At 36.2% G+C, this 17943-nt stretch overlaps 2 protein-coding genes across 2 annotated transcripts in view; one reads left to right on the plus strand and one right to left on the minus strand.

The window, feature by feature from the left end:
• Window positions 1-437: 437 nt before the first annotated feature.
• Window positions 438-3909, minus strand: LOC100372863 (uncharacterized). Its single transcript, XM_085504697.1, has 2 exons — window positions 3690-3909; window positions 438-1696 (listed from the first exon to the last, which is right to left on the minus strand). The coding sequence occupies exons 1-2, from the start codon at window positions 3907-3909 to the stop codon at window positions 438-440; spliced, it is 1479 nt and encodes a 492-aa protein (XP_085360823.1).
• A 12820-nt stretch (window positions 3910-16729) lies between these two features.
• Window positions 16730-17943, plus strand: part of LOC102805317 (AP-5 complex subunit beta-1-like) — a 158826-nt gene continuing 157612 nt past the window's right edge. The window contains exon 1 of the mRNA XM_085504580.1: window positions 16730-16862. Coding sequence (XP_085360706.1) covers window positions 16740-16862 — 123 coding nt within the window. The 5' untranslated portion in view covers window positions 16730-16739. The remainder of the gene's footprint in view (window positions 16863-17943) is intronic.

Here is a 17943-nt window from a genome sequence, read left to right on the forward strand (position 1 = left end):
CAACAAACCAATTGTCAAGGGAAAGTGTTTCAGAATTATCTCAGTCTGAGGAATCTTGGTGCTATTGTAGAGAGGGTGAACATGGCAAGATGGTAGGTTGTGACAATAAAAATTGTCCCATTCAGTGGTTTCATTTTACATGCATCAAAATGAAACAGGAACCTAAAGGAAGATGGTATTGTCCTGAGTGTAGAAAAAGACCGAAGTCAAATGCCTCAAAAGCTGCTGCAAAGAAGAAAAGGACATTAAAATCGAAGTAAATGCTTTGAAAGAACTAAGTCAAGAAATGTATAAAAGAGACTGTATTTTAATTGACCACAGAAATTATGAGGCACAGAAATGTGCAATCAATTGTATTAGATGCTTGAATTAAAATTATCACATTCAAATAAGGACTCATCTCTGTTATCACCATTACCTGTTGTTATTATATGTCGTTATTCAAACTGTACAACAGATGGAGAGAGATTAGTTAGTGCACAACAGACTACTACCAGTTTGTCAATCATTGTCACACCCTCGTTGTCTTTGTACATGACAAAGTCTATAGGTAGAGGCCCATTTAAAATTAAGTATTTCTGTCGCACAGAACCAATCACCCTTTCCACATGAATCCGGACATTTGCTATTTTCCTAGTGTCTATTACTTCTGGCATGGACAGTTGTTTCTTGCCTCTCATAAAAGTTGGAACTTTGATTTGTGCACACATGAGTCCAAGTGTATCAGACAGATCAAAACCTCTGTCTGCAAGGACAAGATCTCCAGGCAAAATGTTGTCAAGAAACCCACAGTTCTCAGTTAAGTGTTTATCACTTACTCGACCTCCCCAGGCTTTGGAAATATAACTGATAACACCCTGGGGCGATATACCTATCAGGAACTTGACAGTGTTATGGTGTTTGTAAGAGGACCATGTTTGTGCCCTAGCCATCAGATTTGATGGCCTATCTATAAAAACTTCGAAACAGTCAATGATAACAGCAACTTTCTTTCCAAAGTTAACACGAAAAATCATTGGCATTGTTTTTATTAGTTCCTCTCTGCTTGGCCATCGAACTAGAAATTTAAGTTTCATTGACAACAGATCCATCATTGCCTTGAAAATTCTGGACACAGTTGAGGAAGACACGCAAAATCTGTATGCCAGATCCTGAACACTCAAATTTAATCGACATCTCAGCAAAGTTAAAATAAGTTGCTGGAACTTGGTTAGGGAGCTCTTGTTTCCAGCACTTATGTATGGTTCCACAAAACTGAACACATGCATGAGGACAAGAAAGTTAGGCAGTCCAGTGTAGAATTTCACTCTATAATCATCTCCTTTGAAAAATTCCTGATTAAGGTCCATTTGATCATTCTTTGCTTTCAATTTATTTTTTTCATCACGGAGACAGTTGATCTCTGCTTCCATTGCTTCAATGACAGCAACTGTCAAGTCTGTCTGGATTCCAACAGAACTGAAACCTTCTTTGGAGTATTCATGATAGTCTGTGCTGTCATCCCTGTCATTGCAATTGACTAAATCCAGAAGAGCAGAAGCAGCTTCTAAGTCATTTTTCTTCTTCTCTCGTTGCAACACTCTTTCGAACCGTGCCACTGCAGTACTTGCACTTGACTCTTTTACCTTCAAATGACCAAGGTTGAGGGATGGTGCCCAGTCAGGATTGTTGCGGTCATAGAGTGATGCACTTTTACCTAATAAAGAAAAAAATTAAAAATATTAAATCAAAAGGGTTTCTTTCATAAATAGTCTTGTCCGAGATGCCATGCTGCCTACAGATCACTATTCTATCTGCTTATAGCCCTCAGCAGGATGACCATCCTTGGCACTTGGCAGGAGTGACAGAATGCTTGAATATGGCTTGATGATAGTTTGGTAGCTGTAGGAGGTCTACCCTGCACTGCGCATGCATGCATTGTACAGCAGGTGTGGGCTGCTTTGGGTAGGGTTGGCTGCATTGGAATTCCTAAGGAAGCTATTTGTACCATTGTCATCTCATCATCATGGTACATCCCTTACAAAAGTTTCCTATAGGAATCCTATAGAACAAATTCCTGTAGGATTCCTATAATATTTTGACACGTGTTTTCCTATAGGAATCCTATAGGATTTTGTGTCAAAATATTATAGGAATCCTATAGGATGTTGTCCCATAGGAATCCTATAGGATTTTATGTCAAAATATTATAGGAATCCTAATGGATTTTGTCCTATAGGAATCCTATAGGATTTTTTGGCACAATATTATAGGAATCCTACATGAATTTGTCCTATAAGAATCGTGGATATTTTTCCTGGAGGTCCCAGCTCTTTTGGAGAAAGAGCCCACCAATCACTTACATAAATAACATTATAAACTAAAATTAGTTAAACAAGAGTATTTTATTGCTTAACATGTACCAGACATAAATTTAATACAGTTGTAAGAAAAATATAAAAAAAGATAAAACTATTACCATAAATATATTGCACATCATTTCTTGAAATGCAATGAAAATATAAAGTTGATGACAATTTGAATAAAAAATGCAATTCCCTCCACTCTGTCATTGTTTCTAAGTACTAGATTTTTTTAATAAAAATTATTTTATATTACCGAGTAATTCCAAAAAACAAAACAGTAAACAATCTCAACCAGCAATTACAAACTTTTCAGTCAATCAAGAAATGTACACTGAAATAAAATAAAAGTTTACTGCCTTGGAATAAAATGATGTACATAGTGAGTGATACACAATATCAAGACAATTTAAAAAATAAATGTATAAAAAGTACAATTACAAAAATACTGGTATGCATATTGTGTTTTTTTAAAAAAAGCACAGAACCCTTAATTAAAATTCATTGATTTCTAATACTAGTATGAGAGAGAGTCTCATTTGTGATAAAGAAATACAAAATAAAATATTGTCAATGCAGTCTTCTGTGAGATATGTCATTCATAGGATTTGAGTATGGGACCTGTAATACAAAAAAAAAATTGTTTCAAATGTTTCATTAAAATATTAATTACAATATTCCAAATACTGTAAAACACTTTATTTTCACTTGCAATTAATTTTTGCTATTTTCGCTGAAGGGATAATTCAGTGAAAAAACAGTCTAGCGAATATAACTTTTTTCCTATATTTCAAACTCACTCATCAAAAATCAGTGAAAATAATTTCCTCACAAAATACCAAAAAAACCCTTTCAGCGAAAATTTATTTCAGCTAAAATAAAGTATTTTACAGTAGATAAAAAACCATTTACCATTTACTGTATATGCACTATTAGATGCTTATTCCCAATAGAAGTGCATATAAACCCAACATTGCATTGGTTGTGTATTAAAATTTAATTTTTTTTTGCAATAGAAAAAAATTCTGTATTTTTATAAGCAAATTCATTACTTTATTGAGCAAATATGCTAAAACAGTAAAATCTGAAGGTACATATCTCTGTAATATTTTTAAATACTACATGAATTTCATTGATTTTATTAAATGTATTCCTCTAAATTTGGCTTTCACAAATTGAATAAAAAAATTACTAGTAATAGATGAAAAAAGTGGTACTTTCTAAATGTAAAAATACTATAAGATTTTAAAAATCCTATAGGAAACTTTTGTAAGGGATAATCATGATAATATGCTTGAAATGAAATCAAATTACTATCCGTATATGAAGTAAGTAGATTTAACCTACCACTGACGAAATGATCAGAGCAGACACGAATGTATGGAAGATTTGACTCCTTCAGGTCAGCCCTGGCTATTCGTGCAAGCCACAAATTTCGATGTTCTTTCGAGATTTCTTCAGTCTTTTCACCCTGATTACGAATAACTGTCGGTAGCCTGAAGAATGATTTATCATTGTCTCGATTTCCGCGGTTGCTGCAGTTGACAATAGCACAGAAATTCACCATTATTCCGCACAAAACATGGACAAACCACAGGATATCAAGCTGACAGTGTATTGTTGTCATGGTTTCCATGATTGCGTTTGTACTCCAAGATGGCGGATCACGTGTTTCGTGACGTCATGTGGGAAGCCTCTATACACTGGTGAAAGGATGTTTTTGAGGTGTGGTTACATTGTGTATGGAGTGGTAGGGTTGGGTGTCATATAATTTTTTCATTTTCAACTCTCATGAAATCACACAGAATTTCACTTAATTTATTTTCGATGAAAAGTTTTCAAGCATACAGTGTGAATCAAATTTTCACTGTGCTGTGTCAAGTCTCAATAGAGTATGAGGGAAATGGCATTTTCACTGGAATTTATTTTAGCGGAAAAATGTTCACAGTGAAAGGAAGTATTTCACATTATTACATATATACTGCAGTTTATTTTGATTCGTCCCTGAAATCAAAATCGGTACTTCCACACCCCATATGCAAATGAGGTCTGAGAGCGAATAAAGTAGTCCGTTCAAGAGTAGCGTTTTTCGAAACATGGCAGAAATAAACAATATTTAGAAGTACGATACTTTACGTTTGGGTACATGAATATATTTGCCGAGTGAAATGAAATTTGAACAACAGTAATGGTACTTCTAAGCAGTAACTTATTTTGACTAAAACTAATTTGCATATCACCCATGCAATGATGTTTTTGGTATTTTCACGGTCAATATGCAAATGAACATGGTATTGGCGATTCGCACCACTTGGATTGCCCTTAAAATCACTTTAATTTTGTGTATCTGTGTGTGTATGTGATTTCTAGTGTTTTCACGTATTAAGGTAGCGAGAAGGTTTTGTGACGTTTTTAAATAAAACATTCTCTGTCTGTTGTCTCGTTCAGAACAGTAATTTAGGTTATATATATCAAAAGACTAAATATAGAGATGCAAGTTCGCACAAACTGGACAGACATTGTTTACATAATTATCACGTGACATCAAAAATGGCGAACCTTGTAAAAATGACTAAGTACGCGATTGCGAGAGCACACTGCGGAATTTCCTGGTGAAATTTAAGTTATGCATTGTCCGTAATCAAGTCCATTGAAATGCGTCTCCGATAATCAAAAGACCTATTATTCCGATTTCTATGCAGGTTTGTTTTTTTGTCCCCAAATTATTTCATACTTGGCACCTTTAACAGACTATTATTCTGTGACAAAGCATTTTCTTTAAAAACCCAGACATATTTCGCACCATCATTATCTTTTGAACGATAACTGCGAGTTTGAATGTCCTAGTCCGAACGCACTTCATTTGGCGGCGGTCCCAATGAGTCGTTCTCGATCAAAACTTCAACTCGAGAAAAACGCGAAAAACAGTTTTGGTTAATAAAACACTGTAGATTTGCTGCATTATTATAAATATACACTAAAAATGGCCAAACATATTAACCACTGATATCATAGAACTCATAAAGAGTGTCAGATAATGAATAATTTCAAGCTCGAGCGTGAAAAATGAAGACAACTGCTGGCATTTGAGTCCGTACTCCAGGAACGTTCGGGTTTTCCATTGTTATGCAAACGAACAACGAGGGATAATCCTCTGACAAACATTACTGTCCCACTGTACACGCTGACAGTTTACAAACAAGCTAATCCTTCAAGTGTCTCAGATAAGACATCTAATAAAACGGTTTTCATGGTGAAACAAAATGGCCGATGTTTGAAAAAAAATTGCTGTGTCAGAGTGCGACACTGTGTGGCAGATTTTTCTTTGCCTCGTCTGTCAACGCTTTCTTTCTTTTCTTCGCCATTGCGTTAGAAAAAAAATGTATTAGTAAAATAGAATATTGACTTGGAAAATAAAACGATTTAAAAGAAAGTTGTGCAAAGTTACAGTACTCCTTTCGCACAACCTCCCGCCCGCTTCCGCTTTCCAATCACCTTTTTTCTCTCGCTTTTGCGACCGCTTGTTGAATTCAACCGGACAATTTCCGCTTTTTTTTCGACCGCGCAAACCCCGAAATATCACCGTCCACCTGCTCGCTCGCGCGCATTTAAAATTCGGACTAACAGAATAATTTCCGAGGTTCACATTGTCTTATAATTGTCTTTCTGGTTTTTATAGATGTTGAACAGCTGACAAAAGTTCAAATACTTTTTGTTTTAACTATATATAATTATATGCACGCAACCTGACCCTTTGACCTCGATTCGGCGTGGACTGAATATTTTATTTTAAACAATATTCTGACGTGAAATACAAAATATATTTCAACACAAGTACGACATGGTTGTCTGGGGTTTCTTTCCTGATTGTTGAGTCTTCGCAATGTGTTTTGTATAATTAGTCCCCGTTCGGACGGAGTCCGAAAACGGGGACTTATGTTTTGCCCTGTGTGCGTCCGTGCGTCCGTGCGTCCGTGCGTCCGTGCGTCCGTGATCACCTGTATCTCGAACATGCATGGACCGATTATGTTCAAACTTCACTCATACATCACACATTATATGGGACATATGCACATGCATTTTTTTCATGATCCGATTAACGATAGCCGAATAGCGGCCATTTTAAGGCCGAAAATGCATCAAAATGGCACATTTTCACCATTCCGGACCCGGATCTCAGTTATGCATGGACGGATTTCGTTCAAATTTGGTACATACATTAAACATAATAGGACCTTGATGCACGTCATTTTTTTTTCCGGATCAAGTTCGAAATGGCCGACTGGCGGCCATTTTGTTTTAAAGAATTCAGTTCTGGATCCGTATCAGAGACATGTCTGGATTGATCAAGTTCAAACTTCACACACACAAGGTACATCATGTCACAAATATGTATGTGCATTTGTTTCATGATCCCATTAACGATAGCCAAATGGCGGCCGCTTTAAGGCCGAAAATGCATTGAAATCGCACATTTTCACCATTCCGGACCCAGATCTCAGTTATGCATGGACGGATTTCATTCAAATTTGGTACATACATTAAACATAATAGGACCTTGATGCACGTCATTTTTTTTTTCAGATCAAGTTCGAAATGGCCGACTGGCGGCCATTTTGTTTTAAAGAATTCAGTTCTGGATCCGTATCCGAGACATGTCTGGATTGATCAAGTTCAAACTTCACACACACAAGGTACATCATGTCACAAATATGTATGTGCATTTGTTTCATGATCCCATTAACGATAGCCAAATGGCGGCCGCTTTAAGGCCGAAAATGCATTGAAATCGCACATTTTCACCATTCCGAACCCGGATCTCAGTTATGCATGGACGGATTTTGTTCAAATTCGGTACTTACATTAAACATAATAGGACCTTGATGCACGTCATTTTTTTTTTCGGATCAAGTTCGAAATGGCCGACTGGCGGCCATTTTCTTAAAGAATTCAGTTCTGGATCCGTATCCAAGACATGTCTGGATTGATCAAGTTCAAACTTCACACACACAAGGTACATCATGTCACAAATATGTATGTGCATTTGTTTCATGATCCGCTTAGCAATAGCTGAATGATGGCCATTTTAAGGCCGAAAATGCATTAAAATCACGTATTTTCACAATTCCAGAACCGGATCTCAGTCATGCATGCATGGATTTTGTTCAGATTTAGTACAATGTGTTGTACATATGCAGGTGCATTTCGGTCATGATCTGCTTTGAATGTATATGTCACTCAAATATGAACGGAACGGGGACGTGTCATTGACAATGACTTGTTATTGTTGTTTTCCCCCGATGCTGAAGGACCGTAAAGCTAAATGGCAGTTACATGCATGGACTGAGTGAAAGAAAATATTTCTAAGCCTAAAATAAAACCTAATATTACACCTCTTTGTGTATTTGTTAATTTTACATATGTTTGTCATGACAGTATGTTTGTAAATATCTAGAAAAATCTCGTCTTTCGTTGATAATTTCGATTGTTTGTTTGGAATGTCGATCCCCATTGGTTTCTCCATACTGAGTTTAGGAAGTTATAAATAAATAAACGCTGCTCGGACTGATAAGTATGATATGTTGAAGATAATATTTGGTAATCGTAGTCCTAAATAACTATTAAAAAATAGCTAGACTTTTCGAGCAATGGCTCTTTATCGATAGCATAGAAGCAAGTGTGATAACGTATAGGTAGAACCATATGAATAATTTCAAGCTCGAGCGTGAAAAATGAAGAAAACTGCTGGCATTTGAGTCCGTACTCCAGGAACGTTCGGGTTTTCCATTGTTATGCAATGGAAATATAATAATTTATTTCTGTGAACCATATGAGTTTAGGAAGGGCGTCGATCAACACCGTGGCAATCAGCCGAGAGAAGACAAACATTGACCGTAATTCATGGAGATCATGTCCGTAATTTGTGGGCTGAAACCCCAAATAATTAATCAAGTATTATTATTTTAATATATATTTTGTTTTACATCGCAAAACTAAACCATGCCCAAAACAGAGCTAGAGTTGTTCGCGGTGAAACAACCGCATTGAAGACGATGCAACTTCAACTAGCCATTTCTTACCTTGAAATAAAAAAAAAATAAAAATTCGAAGAGCATCGGGGAAAATATTAATAATCATCCTTATCAATCGCTTGCTTTATTTTATTCGAATCCATGAAATTCACGATTTTTTTTACATTTGTTGGCAACTTCCGCGCTAAAAAAGATTGAAAATGTGGGTGTGGTTATTTTGCAAAGTCCTTTTGATAATACGGACAAATATGGTTCTGTGACCCAGTTCGTGCTCCGATCAGGTGACTCTCAGCCAATCAATGATGTTGTAACAAAGCATATTTGACGCTAATTGAAGGGTCGTCGTACAATCCAATCACCGGCGTCGATTCACATAGTTGTTTGTGCTGTGACAGGCTTCAAAATTATTCGCTGAAAAACATATATTTTGACAAACTGATGGAATTTGACCTTAGTTCAAAAAGAAAATACTAGACTAAGATACATTAGAGCTCACGCGAATCAGTTTTCTCTGCAAGTTGTGAAATAAAGTAAACCAGAGTAGCGTCGATGATTTTCAGCCCTGAAGGACATTGAATTGTTCATCGACTGGCCACCAAATAGTTATGGCTATAACTAAATTTGACACGTTTTTCTTTTAAGCCCAATAAATTATTCATACATGTCAAGCTCTGTTCGATTTTTTCAGGGCATGTGGCCGTTTTTAGTCGAAAATATTTTTTGTGGGGACACTTTTGCGGTACGTATACAGTATAGACCGAGCTCATTCAATGATCGTGACTTAATTTTAAAAATTGAATGTCAAATTTTACCAGACGTGGACCGATGTGGATTCGATATCGTTATTGTTTGGAATTAATCACTAACATTTCCTCGTTTCTCTGCTCTGTCAAAAGGAGTTACCTAGGCTTTTTTCACGTAACTGTCTCATTAAAATAAAAATAAAAATATTATATCTAGAACAAGCACCCAAAACACATAACAAGAGGTCCCAGTTCAGTTGCTTTCACGATACAAGTGTAATACAGCTATTAGATTTGAAGTGTCGTTCAGAATGTAATAATAGTTAATACTAGTTGTATGTTCACACTTCACTATCAAAACCACCATTTCGACCACCCATGTGCCAGTTTTCAGTGTTTGGGCGAGCGGTCAATGTTTTCAATAAGCGAGCGAGCGAGCGAAAAAAAAAAAACGCGATTAAAATGCGGTCGGTTTCCGGTCGGACAAGACCGCGTGGTCGGAAATTAAGCGATAAACGGTCGATGTAAAAGCGGAAGGTTGGGCGAAATGAGTACTGTATGACCATGTTTCTCCGACGAAGTCTCGACTGACAATGATGCTGACAATGGACGTTAGATAAACACGCATTGTTTGCAACTGGAAGCTTATCACCCGTTATATCAGAAAACAAATTCTGACCACCGTTTCCATGGAAACAGCCAACAACTGAATGTTTTAATACCTTCACGCCAAATATATCACACCCTACATTTCTATGATTAAAAAGCATGGACGTAGCTCATTCTAATCCGCTTGAGTGTGGGCAACAATTTACTGAGATTTTTTTGGCTTGGCTAATTTTGTTTATAATTGACAGGCAGGTCATACCGTCACTAATTGGCAAAACAATCCTGGTCCACAGCTACCATGGCAACAGCCAAAAACTGTTTTTTGAATACTTTCGACCCCAAATTTATTACCTCCCACTAGTCTTGTATTCATGCCTTTTATTTTGGCTACGTTGCACACCGGTAAGAGATCACCGACGCCGACATTGTTACACTGTATCAACGTAATCCCGACACAACTTTGAACATTGAATGAACTGCAAATGCTGCCTGCAATCTAGAAAATACTATCGGTTGGAAATAATAAATTTAAGGGATTGTTCAGTTACTCTGGCCTGGGGGGGTCGGCAGATTCCATTTTGTCAGCTGTAAATCTCAGTTGCCCCCCTCCAAAAAAAAGTGGGCGACCCCCTAACATTATATTATAAAACATGCTGACCCCCCCCCCCGAAAAACAAAGAAACATTAACAGTTTTGGCTCTGACATGATTACAAAATGTATGATGTGCATTGAAAATATCGTGGTTTGCCGTAATTTTTAGTGTTTGCATTAATATACCAGTCACCTTAGGAGGGGAGAGGAAGCATAAAGCCAAAAAACGACTACAGAAAAGGCTGCAGGAAGTAGGGAAATCTATGCTGCTAAAGATAGTAAATAAAAACAAAGCTGTGGAGTACTCACTTGATAAACGCCCTTATAAGATAGGAAAAGAGGATTTGAATCTAGGCGGTTTGAAAACTAATTTGGATTTAATATATCTTTCATATCTTATAGACCAGGAAAGCTTTACACCTGAAGCACAGTCTGTGCTTATGAAAACAAAGGACACTTTGATTTTTGTATAAATTTGTGTTGGATTTTGGTATTTTACAGAGCAAAATATGCATAATTAAAAGTTAAAAAAACAAAAAAACTATTTATTTATATACATGAATCCATTTAACTTTTTTGATTTGCTGAACAAAAACTGTCACTGCTCTTTGTACTAATTGGTGTGTTTTCCCGTCTCCAGCTACAATTGGATAAATCCAGTAAATATCTTATACAATGGTGACTTCAGACTTTAAATAAAATAATCTGATATCACATGGACTTGGGATGTGTTCAAAACTTAACTGTATAATTGCATGGGGCTCTGCCGCATTGCATAATCTGTTAGTTATTTGTCAACTTCAACCCCAAAATATTTAGCCTATAACATTTTTTGCATCAACAAATGTATAGGCAATATGGGTAATAGTTATTATTAAGAACACATTTGTGCGATTAACTTTTTAATCTATTGTTCTGAAATAAAATTTAAAAAAATATATGCATAAGCGCGTGTGTGAATTGTGGAAAACAGGGTGACCCCCCCCCCCGTTCGCAAAATCAAAAATAGGGTAACCCCCCTACTGATCCACCCCCAGGCCGAAGTAACTGACCAATCCCTGACAACAGCATACGTCCTGGCAATAAAATAAAATGACTTCTAAGGACTGAATGTTTTTTTGCGAACTTTGTATACGGTGCCCGGTTTTAGTTATAAACCGACGTTAGCTTCACGTTCATGTCCTACCATGGCAACAGCCGAAAACATATTGCTAGTTTTTTTTTAGTGGAGTGGATCGCCAACCGGCTTGTTTTCATTGGCAAAATCGTTCAGCAACATGTTTGGCATATTAGGTGTACATCACATGGACTACTACGATTGAGAGAACTTTATGTATGTTGAATGAGTTTTATAAACCCCGAAGGGCTCTTGGAAGTTCCACCCGCAGTAAAAATAGCGATTGCCATGGAGGCGCAACCATCAACATCAAAATCCCAGGAGGTATCTGCTGGCGACATCACCCAGTTCCAAATAAAGATCACCAACGCCAAATAAGCAACATTTTAACTGGTAATCAAGATTAATTCAATCCACGGCTAACAAGCAACATCACAAGTGAAGTTGTAGCGTGAAGCTCAGCGACTACTGCTGACAACGTAAGTCATGCTTGCATGCCTTCACCATTGTATTCAAACGAATCACGTGGTGTGCCGTTCCCTTTCAAACCCGGGATTCGATCAATCGGGGAGTTTCAGTAAAAAAACACATTGCAAATCATGCAAATTCAACATTTTCAAACCAGTATACTAAAACAGAAATGCTCAGCGATGCAAAAGAAGGATAGATGTTACTTTTCATTGTACACATCTCTGTTGATACAATCCCTCACATATTCTATTCCCAATTATACCTGCGTAAATGGATTAGCCTCTTTTGATGTTGACATTCAGACTAAAATCACGTGACAGGCTGTTAAAATTGGCTGTTGCATACAAACTCTACTGGATGTGTGAAGGTTAAAAACGGCTTGACCAATACTTTCCCAATTGAGAAAGGCATCAGACAGGGCGATGGTCTAAGTCCGCTGCTTTTTAATATATACTTAAATGATATTAAAAGTCATATAAATGCATCAAACAATGACCCACTAACTTTATTAAATAACCAACTTCCATGTTTACTTTATGCAGATGACTTGCTTCTCCTTTCAGAAACCAATACAGGTCTTCAGAATGCGATTAATTCCCTGCAATTATACTGCCACAAATGGAAGTTGGAGATCAACATTAAAAAATCTAAAACAATCATATTTAACAAAGCAGGTAGACGCCTAGACAAATATAATTTTTTCATAAACCAGGATGTACTAGAAAGAGTGACATCATACACCTACCTTGGCATAAATTTAAATACAACAGGGAAATTAGAAAAAGCCCAGATAGACCTAAAAACAAAGCTCTTAAGGTAGCGAGACTATTATTTGTGTTGAAAATTACGATTTTCACATTTATTTATTAATTGATGAAATGCACTATAAACTTTCATATGATAAAGTCAACATAACATAGAATGTCATGTAAGTTGGTTAAAATGCATATTTTCTGAAGGGAAGCAAGGCTGCCTCAGTAGTGTTTTCCAAAATCAACAATACAGGTTTAATCTGTGTGCCTATAAATTTCAAAGATAAACTCAAGACAAAGCAATGTTAGGATGTGTTATCAGTAGCTATCTGACACACAATTAGTGTTTCCAAACATTCGAGTGGTTTGTCTCCGCCCCTGTTTGTTTCACAGATTAGTCATTTGCATATGAATGTGTCAGACACAAGGTCACACAGCCACTGAAAAAAATCATTGATTTTGGTGTTTTCATATGCCGAATTTATCCAATTATAGCTATCCCATTCCTTTATTTTTTTTGGTTTCTAATAGCCTTACACATTTGGATGCCCCTACACATGGTAAAACAGACCTTGATGGGAAAACAAATTGATTGTGCCGATAAACAAGCTTGAAAATCTTTGCTGTTACTTCATGGACGTTTTCTAGGAGTTTATGTTTTTCAAAATACAAGGTCTTTAACAAAAAAATAACGTATACTTATTGTCGTCGGATTAACACCAAATTTTCACAGCTTTAAGGTGACAATGAGAGGAACTTGAATGTGTCCAGACAAACTATTTCGTCGATTATTTACCAACGAGTTGTGGTTTGAGTTGGGGGCAATGTGACTAAAACAGTAATTGAAATTCAGCACACTATTTTTTAAAACGCGTTGCTTGAATAAAACTGACCAGACACATTCAATTTACCAGACTATTGAACAACTAGGAAAAGTGAAAAAAAATACTTCTTATCGCCAGCGTAAATGCGTAATTATTTTTTTTACAGAAAAAGTAATTTTTCACCTTTGATTGAGTAACGCGTCGTAGAATGCAGATACGGGCATGCAAAATACACTTGTGAAAAGCTTGAAGTCTGGCGATTCTAAAAATATATACTTTCCCGGGTCTATTTGTAGTCATTTAGTCACAATTAGAAGATGAAAACAAGTATGCAAATAATAGTCTTGCTATCTTAAGGCCTGCTTCAAAATGAATCAGCTATTATTTTCGGCAACTTGTACACCACTCAGAATTCATTTGAAGATGTTTGATGCAGTAGTTAGACCAATTCTCTTATACTGCACTGAAATATGGTCTAGTGATATTATTGCCCACACAAAACAGCTTTGGAATTTGTCAACACCCATGGAAAAACTCCATACCAAATTCTGCAAGTTTTTATTAAAGGTGAACAGCAGAGCCTCAAACTTGCCATGTTTAATTGAATTAGGGAGGTACCCTCTTACAATACAGGGTACAAAACAATTGTTAAAATATTGGATGAGGGTTCAGGAAATGCCTGAAAATACATTAGTATGTGAAGCATACAAGCTTGGTATTAAGATGCATGATTCTGGTACTAAAAACTGGGTATCTGGTGTGAAAAAGATTTTGGAAAACCTAAATTTAAGTAATATCTGGAAAGATGGGCAAATTAAATACAGCAATGCTACTATTGAAGACATCACAGAAAAACTTAAAATGCAATTCCAGAAAAAAAGTAAAGAATGCATGTTTGATGATGATAAGGGCGTGCATCACAAAAACAAATTGAGAACATACAGAGAAATAAAAACTGATTTTTCTTTTGAGAAATACCTCCAAATAATTAAAAATCCACTATATCGTGCTGCAATGACTAAACTTAGAATAAGTGCCCACCGTTTACAGATTGAATCAGGCAGATACAACAACATCTCCATCTCTGATAGAATATGCCCTGTCTGTGATCTTGGAGAAATTGAAGATGAGAAACATTTCCTTTTCACGTGCCAGCTCTATGATAAAGAAAGAACCAGCCTTTTTACTAAACATAAAATGCATGGAGAGACATTAATAAACATATTGAATAATAAAAACGATCACATAATTAAAGACATTTCAAAACACATTTATACTTGCTTTATGCTTAGGGAGCAAAAAATCAAACAATAACTTCAGTACCAGCTGCCTCAAAAAACAAAAAACAAAAAAAAAACCCACAAAACACAGATTTACATTTATTTACATTATATTACAATTATTCATTTATCTCTTATTGTGAGATGTGTATTTATTTCATTCATTTACTGTATTTTTAGTATTTCCTTTTATTTTCATTTTTTTATTATTACATGTTTTTGACTTTATTGTACTTTTTGTCAAGATCTCAAATGGGATACGATAGCAATAAAGAATTACTTACTTACTTACTTACACTTTCGCCGGTCTGGAAAATGTGTTTAGTTAGCTCTCATTCAAGTAACAATGCAGATTTCCCAGTGGGAGTGAAACTATTCGACTCTGCCATTAAAAAATAGGGGTGTTTTGAGCAAAAAAAACGAATAACCCTGGAGTGCACACAACACACTGAATTTTGGAACAAATCTTGCATTATTTACAGCAGCAGAATACCACAGAAATATCAGACGAAACATGGAAACACTATATATATGTATTTCGGCCTGAACCCTCTCTATTGCAATTCCAGGAATTACCCCCCATATGTGCAACCATTTTCCACCTTGGTACCACCCAAGCCTGAAAACAAAATCTTAATACCACGCTGAAGCGTTTGGTAAAAACAGAACAATGAAACTTTCTGATCCCATTTCAGCCAATGAAATGGACAACGCGGAACTGATGTGGATAAAATTGGTTCAACATAAAGCTTACCCTGAACTTTATACGTCTCTTTTAAACAACAACAAATGTTATCAGCCACTGGTACGTCAACTTTATTTGTTTATTGACAAACAAGGTCTGATACGTTGTGGTGGCAGAATACATAATGCGGACATTGATTATACTACTAAATTCCCCATACTGCTACCAACTTACCATTACTACACTGCCATGGTAATACGGAATGAACATTCGCGCACTTTACATGGCGGCACTCAAGCGACTGTAACATACTTGCGACAGCGATACTGGATTCCACATATTCGTCGTGCAGTCAACCAGATTGTAAATAAATGTGTCATTTGCCGGCGAGTTGTTGGGAAATCCTATGCCAGACCAATTTCTGCGCCATTACAAGAAATTCGTGTGAAGATGAATCCTCCCTTTAGGAGTACAATGATGAATGAACATTTTATCTTGTGTCTGAGAAATTAGAACTCTTGACTTAGACTATATTATGTTTAAAAATATTGTATTGATGAGAACTATTTGTCATTTGTTGGAAACTATTTTTATGGTTCAATTTATTCGATATGTTTATTAATGAATATATGCATTTGGGCGGCGGAGAATGTCGTGTTAAGCAATTTGATCGTTATTATTGAAAACACTGAAAATTGTATTATCGAAGTTTCTTAAATACGGTAAATTCTCCGGTGTATCGGTGGATATACTATATTGATGTAATAAACTACTCTTACGCGTTTATTACTTACGTATTCGTTTCCTGTGATTGATTTGTTTGCATAGCCTGGCATTTCTTACTTATTTTGAATATAACCCAGTCACGAATCATAACCCCACAAATTTGCCGAGTTCGCAGTGTTTCGCCGATAAAAAAATAACTAACTACTTTCGCAGCCTAATCGCAGGTTTTTCGAAAAACGTCGAAAAAACACAAGAATTAGTAGAAATATTCCTGTTTTGGGCGGATTGTTGATGGAGAATAATGTCTTTATTACAAAAATGCAGAAAAAAAACGTGAGTTTTGCCTTATTTATTTTTTTATCGGCAAAAAACTGCGAACTCGGTAAACTTGGTGCACAATTCCCCTCTATCATATACACCACGGTTAGTAACCGTGTATACACCCAGCGACACCGATACCAGCTGATTGTGGTGTGGAGGGACTGCGCTTTGTCATACTACGAGGTCGCCAGGCAGGTCAATATGCAAATCTTATGGGCGTAAATCTTTTGCGTGGAGAATTCAAAATGGCGGCCTCCGTGCAACACGGTCAATGGATGTCGGATATTTCCAATTTTAAGAGGAATCCGTCCACTTTTCTTGTCAAAAAAGGAACAGACGAGGAAGGATTTCTCATTGATATATTGCAGGTTAGTTAAAAGAAAAAGGGTGATTCATGTCATGTCGTATTAATCCGACAACCTTTTGGTCAGGGAGATATTTACTCGGTGACCACCCTAATGCAGATCTATCATAGGGCCTATTCTCTAAGACAGACCGGAAACGGAAACGAGACAAAAACAAAAGATTTTTCAAGTTAGCGTGGGGGGAAATAACGATCTATACTTAACTTCAATTATTCATACAAATTATACAACGCGCATGAAATGCGGTATGCGGTGGTTGCAGCACCCAGGAGCCACACACGTTTATTACGTTTATTTATCCCCCCCCCCCCTTACATATGCAAATATACATGAAAATATGAAAAAGATGTGGCATCTTTCGACAACCCTATTTACCAGCAGTCTGGAAATACTAAAAACCCATACAGAGAAAGAACAACACAAGATCTAACAGTTAAAAACCAGTATGGTAACCAACTGATAGAACTGTGTATTGGTGCAGACCTAATTATACTAAATGGAAGGTGCATAGGGGACCTCACTGGCAAATTTACTTGCTATCAAAGCAAAGGACGTAGTATTGTAGATTATAGTATTGTTAGTAGCAACTTATTTAAACACATTTCCTTTTTTCAAATACATCCACTTAATTTGACACTTTCGGATCACTGTCAAATGTCTTTTCTTCTTCAAACAAATGCTGTAACGAATTGTGAAACTGCTAAAACTAATCAAAATAATTATACTACAATTCATGGCCCGAAATACTTTTATTCTTGGCATGATAATTCCAAACTTCTTTATAATGATGCTTTACACAGCAAAGAGATTTGTAAGCTAATCAATAATTTCTCCAATGCAAACTTTGATGACACACAACAGGCAGTTGATGAAGCAGAACATTTACTCTCAAATATTTACCATGAGGCAGCTGGTAAAAGTCTTAAAAAAAACTTTATTAGAAAAAACAAAAAACATCAAAAAATTAAACCAAAATGGTACTCCAATGATCTTGGCAATCTTAAAAAAGATATCCAGAAAATATCCAGGAAATTAAGTTCGGACCCATACAATAATGATCTGAGAAACAACTGCTATAGTCTGA

Source organism: Saccoglossus kowalevskii, chromosome 10, assembly GCF_978046115.1.
Source record: "Saccoglossus kowalevskii chromosome 10, keSacKowa6.1, whole genome shotgun sequence".
NCBI classification, from domain to species: Eukaryota; Metazoa; Hemichordata; class Enteropneusta; family Harrimaniidae; genus Saccoglossus; species Saccoglossus kowalevskii.

Excerpts from the sequence above, each read along its gene's own strand:
- LOC100372863 (XM_085504697.1), bottom strand. The coding sequence starts at position 3,909 with ATGGTGAATTTCTGTGCTATTGTCAACTGCAGCAACCGCGGAAATCGA. Across the intron at positions 1,697-3,689 it reads CTCTGATCATTTCGTCAGTG|GTAAAAGTGCATCACTCTAT; the intron begins GTAGGTTAAATC and ends TTTCTTTATTAG.